This window comes from Sander vitreus, chromosome 7, assembly GCF_031162955.1.
Source record: "Sander vitreus isolate 19-12246 chromosome 7, sanVit1, whole genome shotgun sequence".
Taxonomy (NCBI): Eukaryota; Metazoa; Chordata; class Actinopteri; order Perciformes; family Percidae; genus Sander; species Sander vitreus.
This window is the reverse complement of record NC_135861.1, coordinates 14,529,254-14,549,616: the sequence shown is the minus strand read 5'-3', so window position 1 is coordinate 14,549,616 and position 20,363 is coordinate 14,529,254. Positions and strand designations below refer to the sequence as shown.

The window sequence follows — 20,363 nt, the reverse complement described above, 5'->3', positions numbered from 1 at the left end:
CACCCAGGGATAAACGGAGACAGGGGGAAGAGATCGAGATGAAGACCTTTAATACACAGAAAAGTGTTTAAAGCTGAGAGGAAAAAGCACCTGGCCACGGACTGTAATACAAGGCCAATTTAAGTTATCTTGTCACTGCATGTGGGAGAGACAGAGAGTGATTTTCAGAGTAAGTCACGTTTCAAATTCAAAATATTCTTTAAACTGCAATAGGTTTCTTTATCTACCCCGACCTCCTCAGGTTTCCCCGCATTCAACCCCAAGTCTAATCAAGTTCCCTCGTTTTCTCCTTTATTGAGGTGTAGGTCCACTGGGAGTGGAATTAAACAACTGATACACAAAAGGAAGCGAGGATCCTTCCATATTCTCCTTTCACTGAGGCAATCTGTTAGTGACATTAACCCCTGAGCGCATTTCCCAGCCTCATGAATGGGGTTTAAGACTTCTTAACGCTCCCGCTGCATACAGGATGAGACCCTTTTCAAACTTTTAATTACCTTTATGGCAATAGAAAAATACACCCCCATTGTCCTTTCTCCAGCGGGCCAGATGTAACGGCTCCCGCCAAACTGGTGACAAGGTGGCCACTGAAAACTTAGTATAATTGTTATAGTAGATATAGTTCATATTGGGAACATAATCAATAGGTTGCAGCTTCGATTTGGCCTTAGTTATGAAAGCGGCGAGTCTGTTTAAAAGTTATAGTCCCTAACTTCATCAATGTGGCTTTTACGCATGAATTGTACCTTTTACGCACGGCCTTAAAACTACTGAATGGCCCTTCATACTATTAAATAGTGATACAGCAATATGCGCATGATAGAAACAGGCTTTAGACAAGAAATTCATTTCTGAAAAGTAATTTATTAAAACAACGGGCCATCACCCAACTTCAGTTTTTCTTTTCAACACAAAACAACAACAAAATATAAAACACAGCTTTGGTATAACAATCAATAACACATCTGTACAAAACTAAAACCTTTTCATAAAAAGTACTTCATAACAAAAACGTTCCTATAAATCTTCCACATGTACAGCATATTTATCACCGACATCCAAATGTTGGAATCAGACAATAAAAAAAAGTGCCATGTAAGGCAACCCTTGTTCCATAAAACGAAACAATGAGAACTACTGGGGGGCATTAAGTGGTTAGAGTTACCGTCCCATAGCGACAAAGTCACAGGTTCAACCCCCGCAACAGTTGTCTGTGCAGTCAGTTAAATGTCTAAAATTGAAAAGTACTGCAATCTGGTTAAGGGTCTCTTATCCCTTTCGCTACCAAGGCCTCCACACAGGCTCGTTGCCCTCCGAACCGGTGCTGACTCCGACCGGGCTGACCGCCTGGGACCCCCCGGAGAAGGACGTCATGCCATGGACAGGAGAAGCTGCAGTCGGTGCCGAGCTGCCGTGCACCGGACTGGCGTTGACCGCAACAGGCACTCCTGCGTTTGCGTAAAGGGGGATGACAGGGCCTGTGGTGGAGGCGAAGGCCGGGTTGGGGATCAAAAACGCGAACTGTCCATCGGTTGCGGGCACCAGCTGAAACCCACCAAATACCTTGGGGGAGACGGCCTCAGCAGGACTGAGTTTGGAGCCCATAGCAGAGTTGATAGGTAGAGTGGATGGGAGCTGCACGTGGAGAGGTTGAGCCAGGTGCGCCTGTTGGGACGCGGCCTGTTGCGTGTAGTTCATGGACATCATCTGGCCCATGCAGCTGGAGAGGTGGCTGAGGAGCCTCGACCTCACCTCCGTGTTCACCCCTTCGGAGGTGGACAAGAAGCGGGTGACCTCGTTCATGCACTCGTTGAATCCAGCTCTGTATTTGCTGAGGACTGTGGCATCTGCTGAGAGTGCTGCTGGGGGAAAGAAAGAGAGCGGATATTAGAGACGCATTTGTGAATCTTTCAACAGCTTCCTAATTACTTCCTAATGTCTTTTGACCCACTTATATGATTAAATAAACTTACCGCTCATCTGTACACGCTGCAGGTTCCTCAAGTGCTTCACTGTCATCTCCAGGATATCTGCTTTCTCCAACTTGGAGTGTCTGGAGCTCTGTAGGACATAACATGAAAAGTTGAGTCTGTATTCAAGGCACATTTATTTTAACAAAACTATCTATACACGTGAAAGAGTAGTTAAATGCATCAAAATGATCTCAACTTACATCTTTTTTAAGTGCGTCCAGGATGAGAGTCTTGAGCTGCCCAAGGCTTTCGTTTATTCTTGCTCTCCGGCGTTTTTCCATGATCGGTTTGGATGACTGCAAATAAAAAACAACTCTACGTAAATGTCTTGTTCACCATTTACCAATTTGCACACTACACGCCATATCAGAAATAAAAACAATCCTTACTTTTCTATGCTCGCTGGCATTTTTCGGTTTGTCCGGTGTGTGTGCTCCGTTTGCAGGGGCACCGGCAATAGGGGATGCCGTCTGCTTTTCCATAGTGTCAGCTGGCATTGTTGATCAAACCAGGTAAAGCGTGAAGAAGTAAATCCTCTTTGGAAGCTCCGGAAAAATAAAATCGTTGAAGGTTCACGTTGAGCCACTGCAGAACATAAAAGAGATGCCTACCAGTCCCACCGATCAGTTTGCGTTATATCGCTTGTTATCACTGAGCTGTCTTGTGAGTACAGGAGCGCGCGTTGCACCGTGCGGGGCGAGTCACCGCTTCTGCCAACGACACACGCCGCGGCGGTACTTATAGACGGCTCGCGTGCTCCCAGTTCGTGTGAAACCCTCTCTGCATTCTTTCCCACACTCGCCTCAGCCAATAGCAAAGAGGACTCACCCATTGGGCGCGGGGCAGACCGCTGATTGGACAACACCCCCGCGGGCCGTCAGTCACGCGCTGCTCAATCAGCCCTGCAGGGACAAACAACAAAGCGGAGCGAGCAGCGGCCGGGCTGAGCTGTGAAGTGATAAGGGAGGGGAATGCGCTGGATGTTTGCTTCCAACTTTGCTCTGTCAAAACTGTACTGCTTGGTGTGTGTGTGTGTGTGTGTGTGTGTGTGTGTGTGTGTGTGTGTGTGTGTGTGTGTGTGTGTGTGTGTGTGCGCGTGCGTGTGTGTACGTGAAGAATGTAGAGTCTGCATTGACTAAGTATTTGACATTGCAGGTTTATTTGGAGCCTTAGGATATGGGTGTATTTATTAAGATGCATTGTTTTATGGCTGCAAATGGACTCATGCTTCTGATAAGAGAAAATAGTATAGTGATAATTTTGGTGTGAATTGCAATGTATGTGAGCATTACTGTATATTCACATTTTCTTTCTTGTAAGCCCACTTCTCAAAGTTGGAAATACCTGCTGCGACTAATAGCAACAAAGTTTATTTATTGCAAGCATACATGTTTTATTGGTCTCACATGAAAACAAATACACATTCTATCTATTTATAAGACTCCTCTTGCGCCTCCAAGGAGAAGACATCTGTAGTGGCACGCGAGGCGATTTGCAGTAGCACGCACCAAGCCAATGGCATGCGGCCACTTTATGCAAATAAACCAGGCCGCACTCTGATTGGCTGTGTGAACAGCTCTCTGTCAATCATCCCGGCGCGGGAGCCGCTCAAAGGAGAGGAGGAGGAAGAGGAGGAGAGGGGGGCACATCTATCCGCGTGCCATTTGCGAAAAAGTCTTCTGGTCTATGCGGAGCACGTGCCAAAACTTGCAGATTACAGCCTGGAGACCAAGAAGCATATAATGTCGATTTTGAGAATCTGGAAACATTCTATTTAAAAAGAATAGAGTAGAGTAGAATATAATTTGTCACTATATTCGTTGGCATTTAGGTTGCATTAGAGATATATTTAGGCTGCAGGATCCCATTTTCCTATGAAGAAGAGGCAGTAGTTTAGTAATCCTTTTTTTAAAGGAAAGTAAACCAAAATATTATTGTAGATAAAAGTAAACTACAACAAAATAAAACCCAACAATTAGGCCTTTCCATCAGATTTATGTGCGAGTGGTTGAAACAAGGTGTAAATGACAATGTTTGAAGGAGAAGAGCACCATCTAGCGACTGATTTGTAGAAAGTACTCCAACTAAACATCTCAGGGCATTTAACAAGGTAAATCAACATTCAATGCATTAATGCATTTAAGGTCTAAGCTTTTATAAAGTAATTGACATGCAGCCAACACCAATTGTAGCAATTGGTGTTTATGAATGTCTTACATAGAATGTAAGGATTTTCTTGTCTATGCTCTGCAAATAATTTCCTTATTCACAGGAGTTAATTTCCTTACAATTTCTAAAAACATCTTGTGACTTTTGTTCTTGTTTTTTGTTTGCTGTGGCATATGAACTAGGAAGAAAGTGATATAGTCTCTGTAGTAAAACAAGGACGTTTTCTTTTATGAGCATTGCATTTAGGTGGCCACAAGGTGGCACATCTGTTCATTTAGAAAATAAACAATAAAATGTAGCAAAATGCCAATATATATAAATTATATATAGCCAGTATATCATTTATATTAAAAAAATGAATATGTGTTGTAGATGTATTATATGTACCAGGTAGATGTCCCAAAACTAAACTTTTGTTTTTTTAACATATTTTATTTATATCACATCTGTGTGCAAATATGCATTGCATACATACATGCATACTTACATTCATACATACACCCTGTACAAACAGAAGGATCTGCATATGCCTGTACATGTGCAATCTTTATTTTTATTTATTTTATTTAACTTTTATTTAACCAGGAGAGTCCTGACCAAGAACTGCATTAAAATAACCATTACGGACAGAAAACAAAAAAGGAGACAAAATTAAAAGGAACGAAAACAATTAAAAATGAATGAATTCATTAAATTTTAAGTTTTTTTGCAACATATTCCACGCGGAGGGTGCAGAACACACAAATATCCTTTTTCCAATTAACTTACAGGCATTTAGGACAGAAAGCATAAAGAAGTCCTGATAATGCAAAGAGTATTGTCCGGCTCTTTTCTGCGTAATAAAGACATATGTAGAATGAGAGCAGACGAAGAATTGCCTCATGTATAAAGGTGTACCAATGGCAGAGATTATGGGTGGCCAGAGCAGGCCATCTCGTACCTGAGAGTATAACTGACGGTGGTGAGTCATAGCTTTACAATTGGTAATGAACCTCAGGGAAGCATGGTAAGCTGTGTCAACCATATGAAGACACTGATCAGATGTATGTATATATAATGGATCACCATAGTCCAACACAGGTAAAAAAGGTGTTGGCAACAAGTTACTATTTTCAAAATTAAAAACCCAGTTTTAGCCTCAGCTTTTTCACCAGCTACTGGCCTAAATGGTAAACAGTTATAACTTTGGTCTTATCTGCATTGAGAATGAGTTTCAGTTAGTCAGTCAGTAGTATTTTGGACAACATTAAAAGCATTTTTGCAAGTATTCAATCTATGTGAATGTATGTCCACGTCATTTTAATAACAAGTTACATGTAATATAATGTATGTATACATTTTGTCAATATAACAATGTAACTGTGACAAAAAATAAAAGCAGATATGATGTCTACTGTGAAGCATTAACTTAAGTTGCAGTTTTATAGTCCCTGCTAGTTGAGTTTCATAAAGTTTTGAAACGGAAAAAAACCAAGAGCTTTTTTTAAAAACAGAAAAAACACAATACAACTTTAAAACACAAGAGCATGCTTTGGAAAAATCTAATTTGAAGTCTGTGGCTCCAACGTGCAAAAACACTGATGAGGCTATTAAATAAAAATAATGAAAAGTAACACTTGAAGTTATAGCAGTTATGCTTTTAAAAACACAGATAATGTGACAGTTTTCAGTCATAAATCAGTTTGACACAAATGGAAACTTTATGTGAGTTAGCAGCAGATTTCCATGTTAAATCAGTGTGTGTACTGCAACAATAGAGACATTATAAAGTCTAAGCAGGCGAAGATGTCATCGTAATCTTAAAACTGATGACAAAGTCTGTGATCCTTTTCTGGTCAGCAGTCTATTGAAACAGGCCAAATGTAATACAATTTTGCTAAGCCCTGCTTCAGTCCAGTCTCTATTGGAGTATCAGTCATTGTTCAATGGCTCATGCCTCCCCCCCCCCCCCATGGGTGAGCTGTGCTGAGGCATGCTGGACTCTTGTTTACCCTGGATCCTGAGTCTCAAGGGCCAGCTGTGTGTGCCTGGGCTCACATCGCCTTTATTTGCTTTTGGATCGGCCCAAATGATGCAGATCTAATTCTACAGAGCTCCACACAGATTACACAACTGCTCCCTGCAGCATTGGAGTTAATGCGATTTTGGTTTAATAGGTGAAGCGGCATTAGTTGAACCTGATCTGAAGTCAGAACAAGTCTGACAACTCTTGGTATTCTCGAACCCTATCCATCAATAATTCCTCCTCTTCATTCCTGCATTTCAAAGATCTTCGGCTCAGACAACAAAGAGAGCAGGAATTCCCCTTCAACTGAAAAAAAACTTTTTGAGTGACTGCATCATTAGAGCATCATTAAAGCTGATGCCGACATTGCTGGCCTGAGGAATGTAGAGAACAGAAATCACTGCTGTTTTATAAGAGACAATCAACATTCACCAGACAAGAGCCAAAAGTACTTGCTTTTTGACTTAACGTTATGAGGTGGCGGTCTGCAGGAGGAGATGTCAGGGGAGATGAAAGGGCCCAAAAGGAGAGAGAAGCTGTTTGCAGATTTAGCAGAGTTCAGTAGTCTGTTGTCCAGATCCGGTGAATGCTCAGCAGCTCCTTTTGACTGCCGCCTGCTTAATTTGTTGTTGTACAATGAGCCTGTGCACTTCTCTAAATCCATGTGCTGAATGCAGAAGGAGAGTCAATTATATCTGTATTAGCTAGTGTCGGCTGGACAATCCCTTTATACACACTCCCAATAAAGTGCTAGTGGATGTGTTTACCACGGTGAATCCCCAACACTGAGCAGTCACAATGCCTGTTTGGGTGGCTTTTGCTTTGATTCAGATATTGTGGCTATTTCAGAGAGGCAATGCAGAACAGTGACCAAACTGGATGCTGCTAAACTTGTGGAAACTCTGCTTTGGTACATAAATCCTATTAAAGAAGTTGTCACATGCGGGTAACACACAGTGGTGGAATGTATGTACATGCACTCAGGTACAGTACTTAAATACAAATGTGTGGTACTTGTACTTTACTAGAGTATTTCCATAGTATGCTACTTTATACTTCTTCAGAGGGAAACCTTTTACTGCACTACATTTATTTGACAGCTTTAGTTACTTTTACAGATTAAAATTGTAGACATAAAATGTAAATGTGAAAGTTTGCTTACATATTGATGCATCCTATATAATATTCCAATAATATAATATATAACAATCAGTTCCATAGTAGAATAGTTATAATACTAGAATGTAAACTTGCATGTAAACAAATTCCAAGAGAATATATAGAGGACATAACCATAGTGTCTTTACTGGGTAGCTACGGCCATGATAATAGCATGACACTCCCTAGGGTCTTTTTCTTACTTTTGATGAGTACATTTAGCTAATGCTATATACTTTCACTTAAGATACATTTTCAGTTCGGGGCTTTTACTCGTAATGCAGTATTTTTACAGTGTGGTATTACAACTGTTACGTAAAGGATCTGAATACTCCTCCACCTCTAATGACACAAAGTAAAATCTAGATACATGATGACGATCAGATCACAACCATGTGAAGTTGTGTTTCCACATCAGAGATGACAGCAGACTTCAAAGGTCCTGTTTGTACCAGTTAGTGCTGTGGGGTTTCTGAAACAAGTAAAGCCTGAAACCCAACACCAGCAGATCTAAGCTTCTGAATGAAAGGACACCTGTGGCTGCTGCATTCACCTCCCACTTTAAGTAGAGGGATTTGCAGAATACCACAAACACAGGGTTGATGGTTCATTATGGAATCTAATTAAACTAAATATTAACAAATATTTGTACAACAATATGTGCTCTTTTCCTCACGAACATTGGCAAAAGATCTGAAGGGATTTCCCCCTGCCAGGATCAGATATTCCATGTGCATTGTTGCTAGGGATTTCTTAAATTTGGGAGTGGCCAGATGTATTACATTTTTGTTGTTCTTCTTCTTTTTTTTTTTTTACAACCATCAATTGCGCTGTTTTTAAAACAGCTATTTTCCTGTTCACTTATTCCGTGTTTGATGTATTACCAGGACTGCAGGGTGCTTTATAAGAGGTCAGAATTTAAATAAATTAATATGAATTTGGAAATATTTCTCATGGCCTTACAGGGGTGGGTGCACTCAGTCGAAACCTTCAAAGCTGCATGTTTGCACTACAAACGTGAGGGAAAGTGGAATTTTTCATGCACTTTCACTTTATTCTTCCTTAATCGCATTACTCCCTTGGCTGTTTTCATACCTGCAGAAAAAAACCCTGAGATCAATTATATTTGCCTCACTTTTCAAGCTGCTTGTTGTCATTTTGCCATCTGCAGACCAGCATGTCCAGTACAATGTGGTGTATTCAAGGAGACTCTTTGGCTTTCTGAACAGAGAGGGACCCTTTTCTCTTGCTTCTCGCCCCAATTCAGGGCTTTCTTCTCCCTTTTAAGTGGGCTGTTGATGAGGTTAGTCTAATCAGATTAAGTCAACTCACATTGGTCTCTGCAGTTTGTTTTCCTTCCAAAGGCGTCCTGACATCTCCTATACTTTTTCTTTATCCTCCTCTTTGCACTTTTCATCCAGGCTTCCACCAAAAAAAAAACCTTTCAGCAGGCGTCCCAATGGACTCCTTTATAAACCGCAGTTCCCCAATGATATAGGTTATTTAGAATGGGTCACTAGACTGCTATGCATGGGAAAGGCCTTTAAAGTTGTGCAGTGACGCATTTGGACATTTCCACTGGTGTCTGTGTGAATGCCAGAGATTAGGTAAACACAAAGCGCTAAATCAAATTTTGGAAATTGCTGGAACCTTTAATTTGATTCCTAAATTAACATTTGAGGGAAGTTTTGTAAACTACAACACTAATGCAATCTACACTTTTATCTAGACACTTGGGTGAGAGTAGAGTTTTCACGGCCAACTTGTTAAATAGTTTTTAAGTGAAATAAATACACTTTTATTGTTTAGATTTCACAGGATGTGGCTGTTACACACAGTGGATAGAAAACAACAACCCGTAATTACCCAGTTAGGTCATCATATCAAGATTCAAGATTCAAAATCCTTCATTAATCCCTAAATGGGGAAATTCACACTGTTTTGTTTGAAATAATCCTAAAAATCTCAACTGTCAAATGAAAAAAAATCATATGTTGTTGTGAGCATATTTACTATTCGAAACAAACTATGTTTTGAAAACTGTAGCATTAAAATATTTTCACAGGAGAGGCTAGTATAATATTTTACAATATATGAGTACATTTGCTGTCTGAGAGTTTGATTTAGTTGTTTTAAACTATTCATGTCCTCAACTATTCTTACAGGATCAAAATAGACAGACAAAGACAATGTTATTGTTATTAAATTTGTGATTACATTTAACTTAAAATTCACTTTGAAACAGGTTTAGTAATTGGAGGGAGTCACAAAAGGAGGCAAAAGTTTGAAAAGTTCTTGACCCCACGGTAAAATCAATTCTTTTTCTTCAAATTGATTTGATTAATAGGTACAGATGCCCAGTCAAGAATATACCCCCCACCTGTAACTGTAAAACCTCTGAAGTTCTCATCAGTGGTGTGCCGTAACTTGATTCCCCCACTAATAACAGGCTTACAAAGACAATGAGCACAATGAGTACAGAGGAGGTCTTTTTTAGATGACTTCAGAGCCCCCCCTGAGAAAAGATATGGCAGCCCACTGACTGAATGGGGGCTGTAGAGCCTTTTCAAGCTAATGAATCTGAGAGACTGTCCACATAATTACATTACAGCATTTCAGCAGTCCTTTGAGCTCCACACTTGTAGCTTGGGCACACCACAGCCCTTCATTCATATCATAGCTCCACAGTGGAATGTGCTATGACAGATATGGCCCTCTTGAGCACTATTGAACAAGGTTGCACTCCATGGGATTGGCAACCCCCTCATCCCTCTGCATACAAGTTCTTGGATTTAAAACAGAGGGTGGGCACTGCAAAGACAAAGGATCAAACGTGTAGGGCAAAGAAAATCTTAAAATCGACTTAGTGTCAAAAAAAAGATGACGTTTGAGTGCAAAAATATGCATATTTTCCTTATTTTGTCCTGTTCATTTTTCTTCCCGGCTTGCTTTACACATGACATACAACCGATTTTACAGTTATATAAGGTGAATATGTTTATGTTTTGTAAAAGATATCATGGAGCCAAGAAAATAGTTTTAATAAAGACAAATCAGGCAGAAAATCAGCTTTTTTCTGTCTTTTGGTTTAAACTGAGTTTGTGTCTAATCCATTCCAGCCAAACCAAACACATGTAAAAGGAGAACAAGACTTTTCACAGGCTGTATTGAATGCTGCTGAATAAGTCAAACAGACGAACACAGAGCAGAAAGAGGCACATTTGTCAGCACATTAACATACCAACTCATCAATCAGTTTTTATTTAAAAAGAACCCCTCCAAACCTTCACAGGCCAAATTATTCAAATTGACTGTTTTCTTAATTTGTGACCAAAAGTGTAAATTCCACACAAAAGTCGGGGTCAGTCTACAAATCCCTCAAACTAATATAACACAAAGCGCCAATTTTGAGAATATTTTTTTTGATAGCCAGATTAAAAGATGCCATTGACCTTTTTGTTCAATTTGTTGGTTGAAGAAATCTTTGTTCTCTAGTTCTTCTGGGCACAAGAAATCACTCCTTTTGTGGAGGAGCAAAATCAATGCAAATGAATCCTTTATTCATTTCCCTGTGAATAATTCAAGTCTTTGCACTTTTGTTTGGGGTGCCCGTGAGCTAAACAAAATCATAAGAAAGGTGCAGAATGTGAACGTTTATTGGCCAGTGGAGGAGAGGGATGACCCCTCTCATCAGTGACAAAGACTCCTTTATGGCGTTAGTGTGAACCCATGATGCAAGGGTATTCCACTCTGACTGACCAGCACCACAGGAGATCCAACATGTGCAAAAATGGTGCCCCAGTAATACCAACTCTTTTTACACCCATAATGGAGGTTAGAGAACCAATTCTTCAGTGCATGCTGAGGGACGAGGTGACAGGCTGCAGGCTGTTGACTTTTTATTATCATCATTAGGACTATGTGGTTAAATTCTTTCATTTGGTAATATAAATATATTTATACATGCATTTATATCTTTTTTGTCTAGTTTATTGTAATGTATTGCTAACTTGCTTTAAAGGGGAACTCTCTGAGCTGTTTACAGGTCTTGGGGAGTTTTACTGCATAAGTTGTATAAAGCCTTTTACGGCTCAAACTGTGTGAAATCTGATAAATGTTTGAGGTTGAAGACTACAATTTGATCTTTTAAAAAATTAAACATCATTCACTTTAATGGCCTTTTTATTGTTTCATTTCAGATTTTTTGCAATAACTTGCTTAGATAGTAAACATTTTGCACTGTTGAGATAGCTTGAAACCAATGTTAATTGTGATTGTTGGGTGTTCTTCTAAACCCCTAATGTCTTCAGAGGCCTCTAACAGTTGCAGAGGTTGATGGAGACTTGGACTTTGCTACCTCCTGAGCTCTGGCACAGCCCTCCATGTAGGGGCTGGTTGGTTTAAATCTTGTCTTAAAGCTTACAAAACAGTTAATCAACTAATACAGTTTTCCTTATTATTATAAGAACAGATTTCATCGTTAAAAAGACAGGACTCTGACTAACTACAGACAAATCACTTTCCACCACATTGAGAGCAAGAAATGCTGACTTTGCAAGACACTGGTGGAGTGACGATCCCTGACTTGATCCTTTATGTCACAGTTTTCTTGCTGAGGCTGAGGTCAGCACATTCCTGCACAAGACCAGAGGTAAAACGAAGGACACAGACTAGCAGTTCAGGACAAGTTGCTGGGACTGTTTTATGTCCAGATTAAAATATTAAACTATCGTGAAAACTATCGTGTCTGTCGGTCATTGCGAGAATCACCTGAATGTAACAATGACCAACATACACAATGATTAAACTGAGGGCCAAGGGTTCCCTGCGTTTCCATGTTTGTGGTCAACTTGAACATCATCCCATCATCAAAGTCTCTTCTAAATCCCAAATATCCCTGCCCTTCCTTTTCTCTCTGATGTGGAGCATCACACACACCACAGCACATACCCACTCTTTAACTTTTATTTTGGGCTAAACATTGTGGAGGAGATGATTTGTGTCTCTGAAAACACCATGTATCAATCACATCAAAAGCCCAAGAAACAAAAGAAAAGGCTGGCAGCATCAGACAAACACTCCCATTAGTCACTGCACTCTCTTTCACGTTTCGCATTGCGAAGGAAGGAGGGGTTGTTTACTCTGGTATTTCTCACACTTTAAAGGCAGATAGAACCTACTGCCTGGCCCATTCAACACGCACTGAAACAAGTGGACTTCTGTGTAGTCAATTACAATAAAAACAGATCAAAGAGCACAAAATGGACTTCTGTTTCATAATGCACAACGTGGCACAACCTTTTTCCTTACACGGCCCTCACACTCGATCTTCCCACACTCATATACAAACTCACCATTAATAAGGTCTGAAAAGTGTGATTTTCAGCTCTCCCTCTTGTGTTTCTCTTCCTTGGCCCAGCCCCCTGCCTGGTGCTGACCCAGCCAGAAGACCCCCTCTGCCCCCTCTATGGTCCCCTCCAACCCTGGGAAGATGAGGCCCACGCCAGAGCTACGTCTGGGGCTCATTAGCAGCGCCCACCTGGAGGCTGCCTGGGGGCTAACAGGGGACCATGGGGGCCAAGGCCTTGATCTGTTGGTTGTGAGCAGCAGTGTGACACACAGTGGGGACAGGGCTGCTGCAGCATAGTATAGAGCACAGAGCACCATCAGATATACAGTATATGCTCCAACAGTCCTGAGTTGATCAAGCTTAATCTGTTTAATTGTTCTTTGAGAAAAGGCACACCCTTCTCTTTTAACTCACCGGGAGCCCCCTTTCTCCAATCCCCCCTCATAAAAGTCAGACAGAAAGTTTATAACTGTTTGTTTTGATGGTATCACCACAGTAGAAATAGTCTGTAAAACAATTATGGAAAAAGTACCTTTTGTCTATGCTGTCTTTGAAGTCTAGCCACCATATACAAATTCAATATTTCATCAGCCGCTCTTCAATTTGACTAACAAATCACACCCTTGTTTAGGGTGAGTTGCTTGCTTAGAATTAGTATTTACTCACAGGGGTGAGGCTGAGGTGTGCTGGTGTGTCTCTGTGTACTCCGATGGTCTAGAGCCCCTGTGGTCAGACGCCCTGGGTGTAGGGAGACACAGACACAAAGGAAATAGCAAGTCTCTTGAGTCATGAGGCTCCAGTCAAGCCGACTGCATCCAGGGATTCCATCGCTGTTTGACATCACGGTATCTGAACGACAGCCTTTCCAATGGAATTTAGCTTTGGAGTTACACACATACGTATAGTGAATGTTTCAAATTGTTTCACATAATGCTGTTAGGGAATTAAATTCTACTATCCTACTGAGGATCACCTAACCTGATTTACTAAATACATCTGCTCCTTTTAAACAATATAATTAAATGTGTCAATTAAAAAGAAAACAATTGCAAACATTTAAGTAACCTCTAAAACCCACCCAACCAAAGCATGTGACAGGCTTTTTACAATAATAATGTTCTTGTTTTTAATTCTTATTAATCAGGAAAACATTTAATGATGTTTACATTATATCTGTAAGAAATGATCTTTCAGTCTTGCCCTGTATAGCACTATACCTAATCTAATATCAGGGCCACTGAGCTACTGCCACACAAATACATTTCAGAGGATTACATTTACATAACAGAAATATATATATATAATCAAGGATTTCGGGGACTCTTTCACTGCTGTCATGTTCTTTCTTAAAAATTCAATTCCATAACGGAAATCTCTTCATAAGTGAGTCACTTTAGGACAACTACAACAAATTTGGACTCTTTAGTTGTTTTTCTTTTCAAATAGCAGACACAGGAGACTGAAAATGTATCCTCAACGATGCAAAGATCACAGAATACCTTCAGCAGATCTCCCTCAATAACTAGGAACAATAACCTCTGTAGTCATTCTAATTATACTGTATAATATAGGGTTCTGTATAGTAAATACGCCTGAAAGCAAGGTGGTTTTGTCCACTCATTTACTGTACCATTCATTTGCTTTGCAAAATTAGTTTCCATTGAGGATCATATGCCCTGATATTTTTGTTGAATGAAACAGTAGGGAGGACATTGTGGTTTAATTCAGCTAGTAAAAACAGCAGCTGTGTCCCTCAGGCTGGCTCCTCCTCTAGATCACTGGTCCTCCTGGGCCTGCACTGTATCAGGTGAAAGAAACCCCTGAGGGTCATCAATAGGACTTATACATTAAATGTAATGTTTTATATCCAATGATATAATACATATATGCAGAGGCATCGTGGTTGCAAAGTTTGAATCTGGTTTTAGATTTTTTTGTTGAATCTTCTCTGCTTTCAGTTTTTTGATGAATGCAAACCTTCTAAAAAACAGTGCTGGGTTATAATAGCGAGCATTTGGTTTACCGAATCAAAAAGAAAGAGTCTGGGTTGCTACTGGTGAATGTGAACAATGGGTGACTGGTAAATTTCAGTCACAGGCCACCACATCAAGGACAATTAGCATTAGCCTTACTCTCCAGGCTCACCCCTTAAGCAGGATGAAAAAATGTTCTGCTGACTAAGCACATTCCACCTGCAGCCTGCAGTTCAAAGGGCTCCCATGATGGTCACCCTCTGCACCTCACCGCTCCACTGCTATCCAGCCACCACCTACCCCGAGGCAAAGCTCACCCTCCTCCACACCGCGGGTGACCCGGTGCTCCATCATCAACATCTCAGCACATTAACAACAAATGGAACTGCTCTGACCACTAGCTGAGGCGCTACCTGCCAGCTAAGAGTCTCAGGTGATATTTGAATGGGCTTCACTTGAGAATTAGACACACCTCTCCCCCCTCAGAGAGTAGGCACGAGGGAGGCAACATATGGCCAGCTTCGGATGAATTCCCCTACTGTTTCAAAGGACTCTCAGAAGCCTTCAGGGAGATCGGAACTTCACGCTCCTCTTTACTAGATTAAGTATAATAATCTCCCAGTAACGAGACTTTAAATCCAGAGCGGTAAAACACTGGGCCTCAGGGTTCACTTCCACACAGTGCATGCTGTTTCCCCGTTAACGCTTTATTTTATGACTGCAAGTAAGAGTTAATGCTCCTCATCAACTTTCCCCTCATCTACGAGCAAAGAGGAAGATTTGTTGATAGTAGACAGAGACTCCCCAAATGTGGTAATCTGAATCTGTGTTATTTTAGAGGACCAAACCACTGATGACAGAATAAATAGTCTACATTTATGAGTTTGTGAGACTAAATGAACTTTCCAGTTATTTCAACACAAGTCTGACTTTAGTAGGTTTAGCTATAATATAATAGTAATACGATTGTGCTCAACAAAGTAATTGCTGACATCTGGGAACATCATTACCCAAACCAAGACTGAACCAAGATTATCTAAACCACTTCTAAAACAGCAGTGAGTGCACCCAAAATGTTGGTAATAATCCCTTGTTGCACAGGAAAACTGTATCCAGGCCCAACTGTGGCAAGTAATGTAAGTCAATGTTGAACCACAAAGTCAGACTGTAAATGAACTTTTCTTTAGTTGCTACCGTGCTCCCAGATCTCAGCAGTTAACTTGATGAGTTCAATTTTGTTAGCCACGCTAGCAGCATTGTTAGACAGGTTGACATTTTTGGTTTTGAGAGAAATATCTTGACAACTATTTCATGGATTCACAAAAAACATTGGAACTGAAGGTTTGTTGATCCTTTAACTTTTCATCTAGTGACATCATCAGGTCAAATTCTTAATTTGTCCAACACCTTGGTTTATGATCAAATACCTGCACAACTAATAATCTTATCAGCCTTAACTGTGTTGAGTGCTAATTATACCATACTAAACAAAGATTGAGAACATGGTATGGTAAATATTACACCTGGTAAACATCAGCATATTTACATTGTCCCTGTCTGGCAATGCGAGACCACAGACAACTAACATGGCTGTGGACTTTTGTCTACAACAATAGGAAGGATGGCCACGACTATAAAAATAAGATTCAAATTGCAGTTAGTTAGTTGATTAGTTAATGTTTTTTAATAAGCCAGCAAATTGGTTACTTTAATTACTTTACACATATGAGAACTTCTTTGAAAGGTGTCTTTGCAATGTTTATGACTGCAAGTAAGAGACAACTTTTCTGTTTCTGTCAACTTTAACAGAGAAGTAGGAATGAACTGCCTTCATGTTGCTTGCAAGTATTTGTCAATACACCCAGATTACATACGCGCACTATAATAAACAGCAGAGCATGAAGAAGACAGCATAAAACTTAAGTTAGCCTTTTCAGCTCCCCTTCTAAAAGAAAAAGAGCAGAAACTCATTAACTAATATTTAAATAAAATGTTTGTATCTCTCTCCTTGCCTAAGCAAGCGAATTCCTTGTTCCACGATCCAGAAAAAAATAGAGAAAATATAATATCATTCAGATGATGGGCAATAAGCAGATAAAAACACCAAAAGAAAAATAACTTTAATGCAAACTTTTATGTAACATATGTTTTTTGTAACTTTTCAAACAGTGCTGTAAAGGACAAAAGTAACATCTTGTCTCTGTGAGTACTTTTCATTAAAAATGGTGAGGCAAAATGGCACCATTGTGAAAGTTATCTATCCCCAACTCGTACTGACACAAGGACAAAAAAAGCCCTTGGTTACCTTTCTTGGGAATTACTGTTGAGTTCATGATAAAGCAAGGACTCCCACTGGAGTGTTTATTAGGCAGATGCCTTCACTGGGCTACAGGACCGAGCGTCAGGCCCGTCTTCTGCCCTCCAGGGACTCAATTCATTTATTCACTGTAATTCATGGCCGAGCCCGACACAGCCCGGGGTGCTGCACCCTTTCTCCTCTCAACTCATTTAATTTGGAGCTGAAGTAGCAGCAGGAAGGAACACCAGCGATGGAAGATATTAGACTGTGAGGGGCGGCCTTGACTAGGAAATCCACCCTGAAAACAGAACTCTTGTTAGGTAGAAATCAGTCGAGAGACTTCTTGTGGTCATCAAGGTCTTTCTGGAGCTGCTTCATTGGTAAAGAACTCATATTTTTTGAGGTAGATCACTGGTTTCCAACCTTTTTGACATATGTCCCCTTAAGAAAAAGCAAGCTCTGAGCACTTATCAAAGGTTTAATATGTCTGAACTCAAGTCCTGTGCAGTTCAACCAAAGAGGGACTCTCCCTTTGCAGTGTGTTTCATTTGAGTCATTTTTAGATGCTTTCAAGGAGAAATCCAGCGCAAAATGAACCTAGGGGTTAATAACACGTGTACTGAGTCGACCGTTCTCTGGGATATGTTTACATGCTAATCGAATGTGACCAGTTTTAGCGCAAACCGCTAATTAGCTTATAAAGCTAGTCGTCGGGGTCAGTCATGACCAGTCGAACGACAAACGCTGTGTTTGAGCTATGTTACTGGTTACTGGTTGCACGGCGTTCGTTGTTTGACTGTTCATGACTGTTTTCCCAAGATGGTGCCCGCATGTATACGTGAATGGTACTGTCTGTATAAACGTCTTTAAAAAAACTTCTTCTATAAAATCTTTTTAATAAACTGTCTGTACACTTACAAAGTTCTCATGCTTCGGTTTACATCTAGGGACCCTCATTTTGCTACCATGGAAGTGTGGTGCTATTTTGAGCCTTGTTAGTGGTATAGAAATAGCGATTTCCTTTTACTTTACCGTGCCCTGACGACTAGCTTTATAAGCTAAGTAGCGGTTTGCGCTAAAACTGGTCATATTGGATTAGCATGAAAACATATCCCAGAGAACAGTTGACTCGTTACACATGTGTTATTAACCCCTAGGTTCATTTTGCACCAGATTTCTCCTTTAAGGGCTAAAGCTATTCAGTTTTTATACATAAAATGAATCATTTGATAAGTAAGAAAAAGATAAACATAGTTTCATGTAGGATAAAATAATCTCACGACCCATCAGATTTACTATCTTGCAACCCCTTTGTGAGGCTTCAGGTTGGGACTACTGACTTAGAAAAGGTTTTAACTTGTTTTCAATATTTCCTGCCAAGAGTTTGATAAGAAGATTTTGTCTGTATGCTAAAGCTACATATGAAGCTACAGCCAGGAGATGATTAGCTTAGCACAACATAGCATAAAGCAGGGGGAAACAGCTTGCCTTGCTCTGTCCAAAGGTAAAAAATACATCTACCAGCCCCACTTAACAAATAAAATATAACTTCTCAACTTGTGACTTTTATTTTTGAACTTTGGACCAAGCCTGGCTAGCTCATTTCTCCTGCTCCCAGTTTTATGCTAAGCTTACCATCTCCTGGCTGTAGCTTCATATTTACTGTAGAAACCTAAGAGTGTCAATCTTGTCAAAATGTCCCTTTTATAAATTATTTTTAAATTATATTTATTTTTAAATATTATTTTTTGCTATTTGTAAAGTAATTTCCTATTAGGAGCATTTGGGTACACTTAAGGTTGAAAATGTCCCTTTTAAGAGGATGTTAAAATTGACAGATTACAATGCAGTGTGAATTAAAAGTGTCACAAATGTAAACAGGAGGTTATGCCAGACTTGTCTTTGTGGTCATATTTGTAGTTGTTATAGTGTAATACTAGATGGTTGTATCGTTGGTTCTGTCTCTGCATCAGGTCAAAATGAGTATGTTTTGGTTCTAAACTAAAAAACATGCTGAGGACAATGACATTCCAGTCTGGAGACAACCAAAACCTCCTCACCAGGAAAAAGGACCAAAACAAGGTTTCTCTGCTTGACGGTGTCTCTTCCGACCTTATGCCAGACAGCCGACTGGAAATGCCAGGAATGCTAGACTGCTGCTCGATAGGAGACCATGTTCCACTTATTGGCTACTGGTGGGCAGAGCCACGGAGACAATGTCCAAGATGAGTTCCCACACAATAGGAACAACACATTTATGACTCTTCGGCCACGGAAAAATTTAAAGGTTCACACTTAGGACACTCCTGGCTCTTGTACTTCCACTGACACACTGGGAGAGATGCTGCTCTGGGCAGACACCCCTCACATTTTTGAGCTGTGTCTGAAAGGCTGAAGAAAAGGTCTCCCCTGAATCCAACCAGGCTGTCCCATTTGGGGTGATTTAAATGGCCTGTTATTACCTTTCTCAGCCATTGTCTCTCTACTGGTATCCCACTCGTATGATGCTTTTAATTATTAGTTTCACCAGAACTCATTAGACAGCAGCCAGCAGAATCCTTGCTTGGTATTTCACTGGCATGTAAAAATTACTTGTGCTAACCCAGACAACCAATTTGAGAAATTCAGACTCACTAAAATCTAGTAAGTGGAAAAGAAATATGTAATAAGAGGACTTATCACTGTTTTTCCCTGATATCTGTTAATTATAGTTTACAAAAGACTGACTATTTGAATGAGTGAGATCAAAGTGAGCCCAAATGTGAAACCTAATCCTTCACATTTTAGGGGCACTACACAAGGAACAATAGTGGGAAAGGTACTCAAGTAACTTACCCAAAAATACAATCATGTGAAAAGTTAAATAATTGCATGTAATTGTTAGTATTAAAGTGTATATCAAATTAAAAGGTTTGTTGTAGTAAAAAATCATCAATTTCATTAATAGTCTAATGTAAGTCTATTATATAGTCTATACTATATGTAATAATATGTATGTGACTTTTGTGTTATTGATCTAACCCATCATATTTTATTCACCCATACTGAATCTTTCTTATACAAAACCTGAAGTAGGTAAATAAATTGAGATAAATGCACAATATCACATATGAAATCTAGCTGTGTAAAATAAAATAGAAACAGAGATGTTGACCCCCTCACAGCTCATTTGGGGTTTTACTGTATGTATATTCAAGATATTTGTCTTTGTCTTGGGACAGATTAACATACTTTCAAATCACTTCTGCTGTTAAATGCAAATTAATTGTCAATTATTAAAAAATATTGAGAATCACTTAACTATGCAAAAGAGTGACTGACACAATTTACACACAAGAAAGAAATTATATTTAGTACAACACAAGCCGGAGATAACGTTAAACATAATTTTTATACGATTCATTATTTGATCTCAGGGTGATATTTTTGTGGACTC

General features: G+C 39.8%; 1 protein-coding gene across 2 annotated transcripts; it reads right to left on the bottom strand.

Moving 5' to 3' along the window:
- Nucleotides 1–844: 844 nt before the first annotated feature.
- On the bottom strand, nucleotides 845–2,707 carry her9 (hairy-related 9). Of its 2 annotated transcripts, none has more exons than XM_078254788.1 (4): nucleotides 2,363–2,707; nucleotides 2,174–2,269; nucleotides 1,974–2,061; nucleotides 845–1,862 (listed from the first exon to the last, which is right to left on the bottom strand). In XM_078254788.1, exons 1-4 carry the CDS (start codon nucleotides 2,468–2,470, stop codon nucleotides 1,282–1,284), a joined length of 873 nt encoding a protein of 290 aa, XP_078110914.1. In that variant the 5' UTR covers nucleotides 2,471–2,707; the 3' UTR covers nucleotides 845–1,281. The 2 variants fall into 2 exon arrangements, with proteins under 2 accessions (XP_078110914.1, XP_078110915.1); XM_078254789.1 differs by having other exon boundaries at nucleotides 845–1,859.
- Between the last annotated feature and the right edge of the window lie 17,656 nt (nucleotides 2,708–20,363).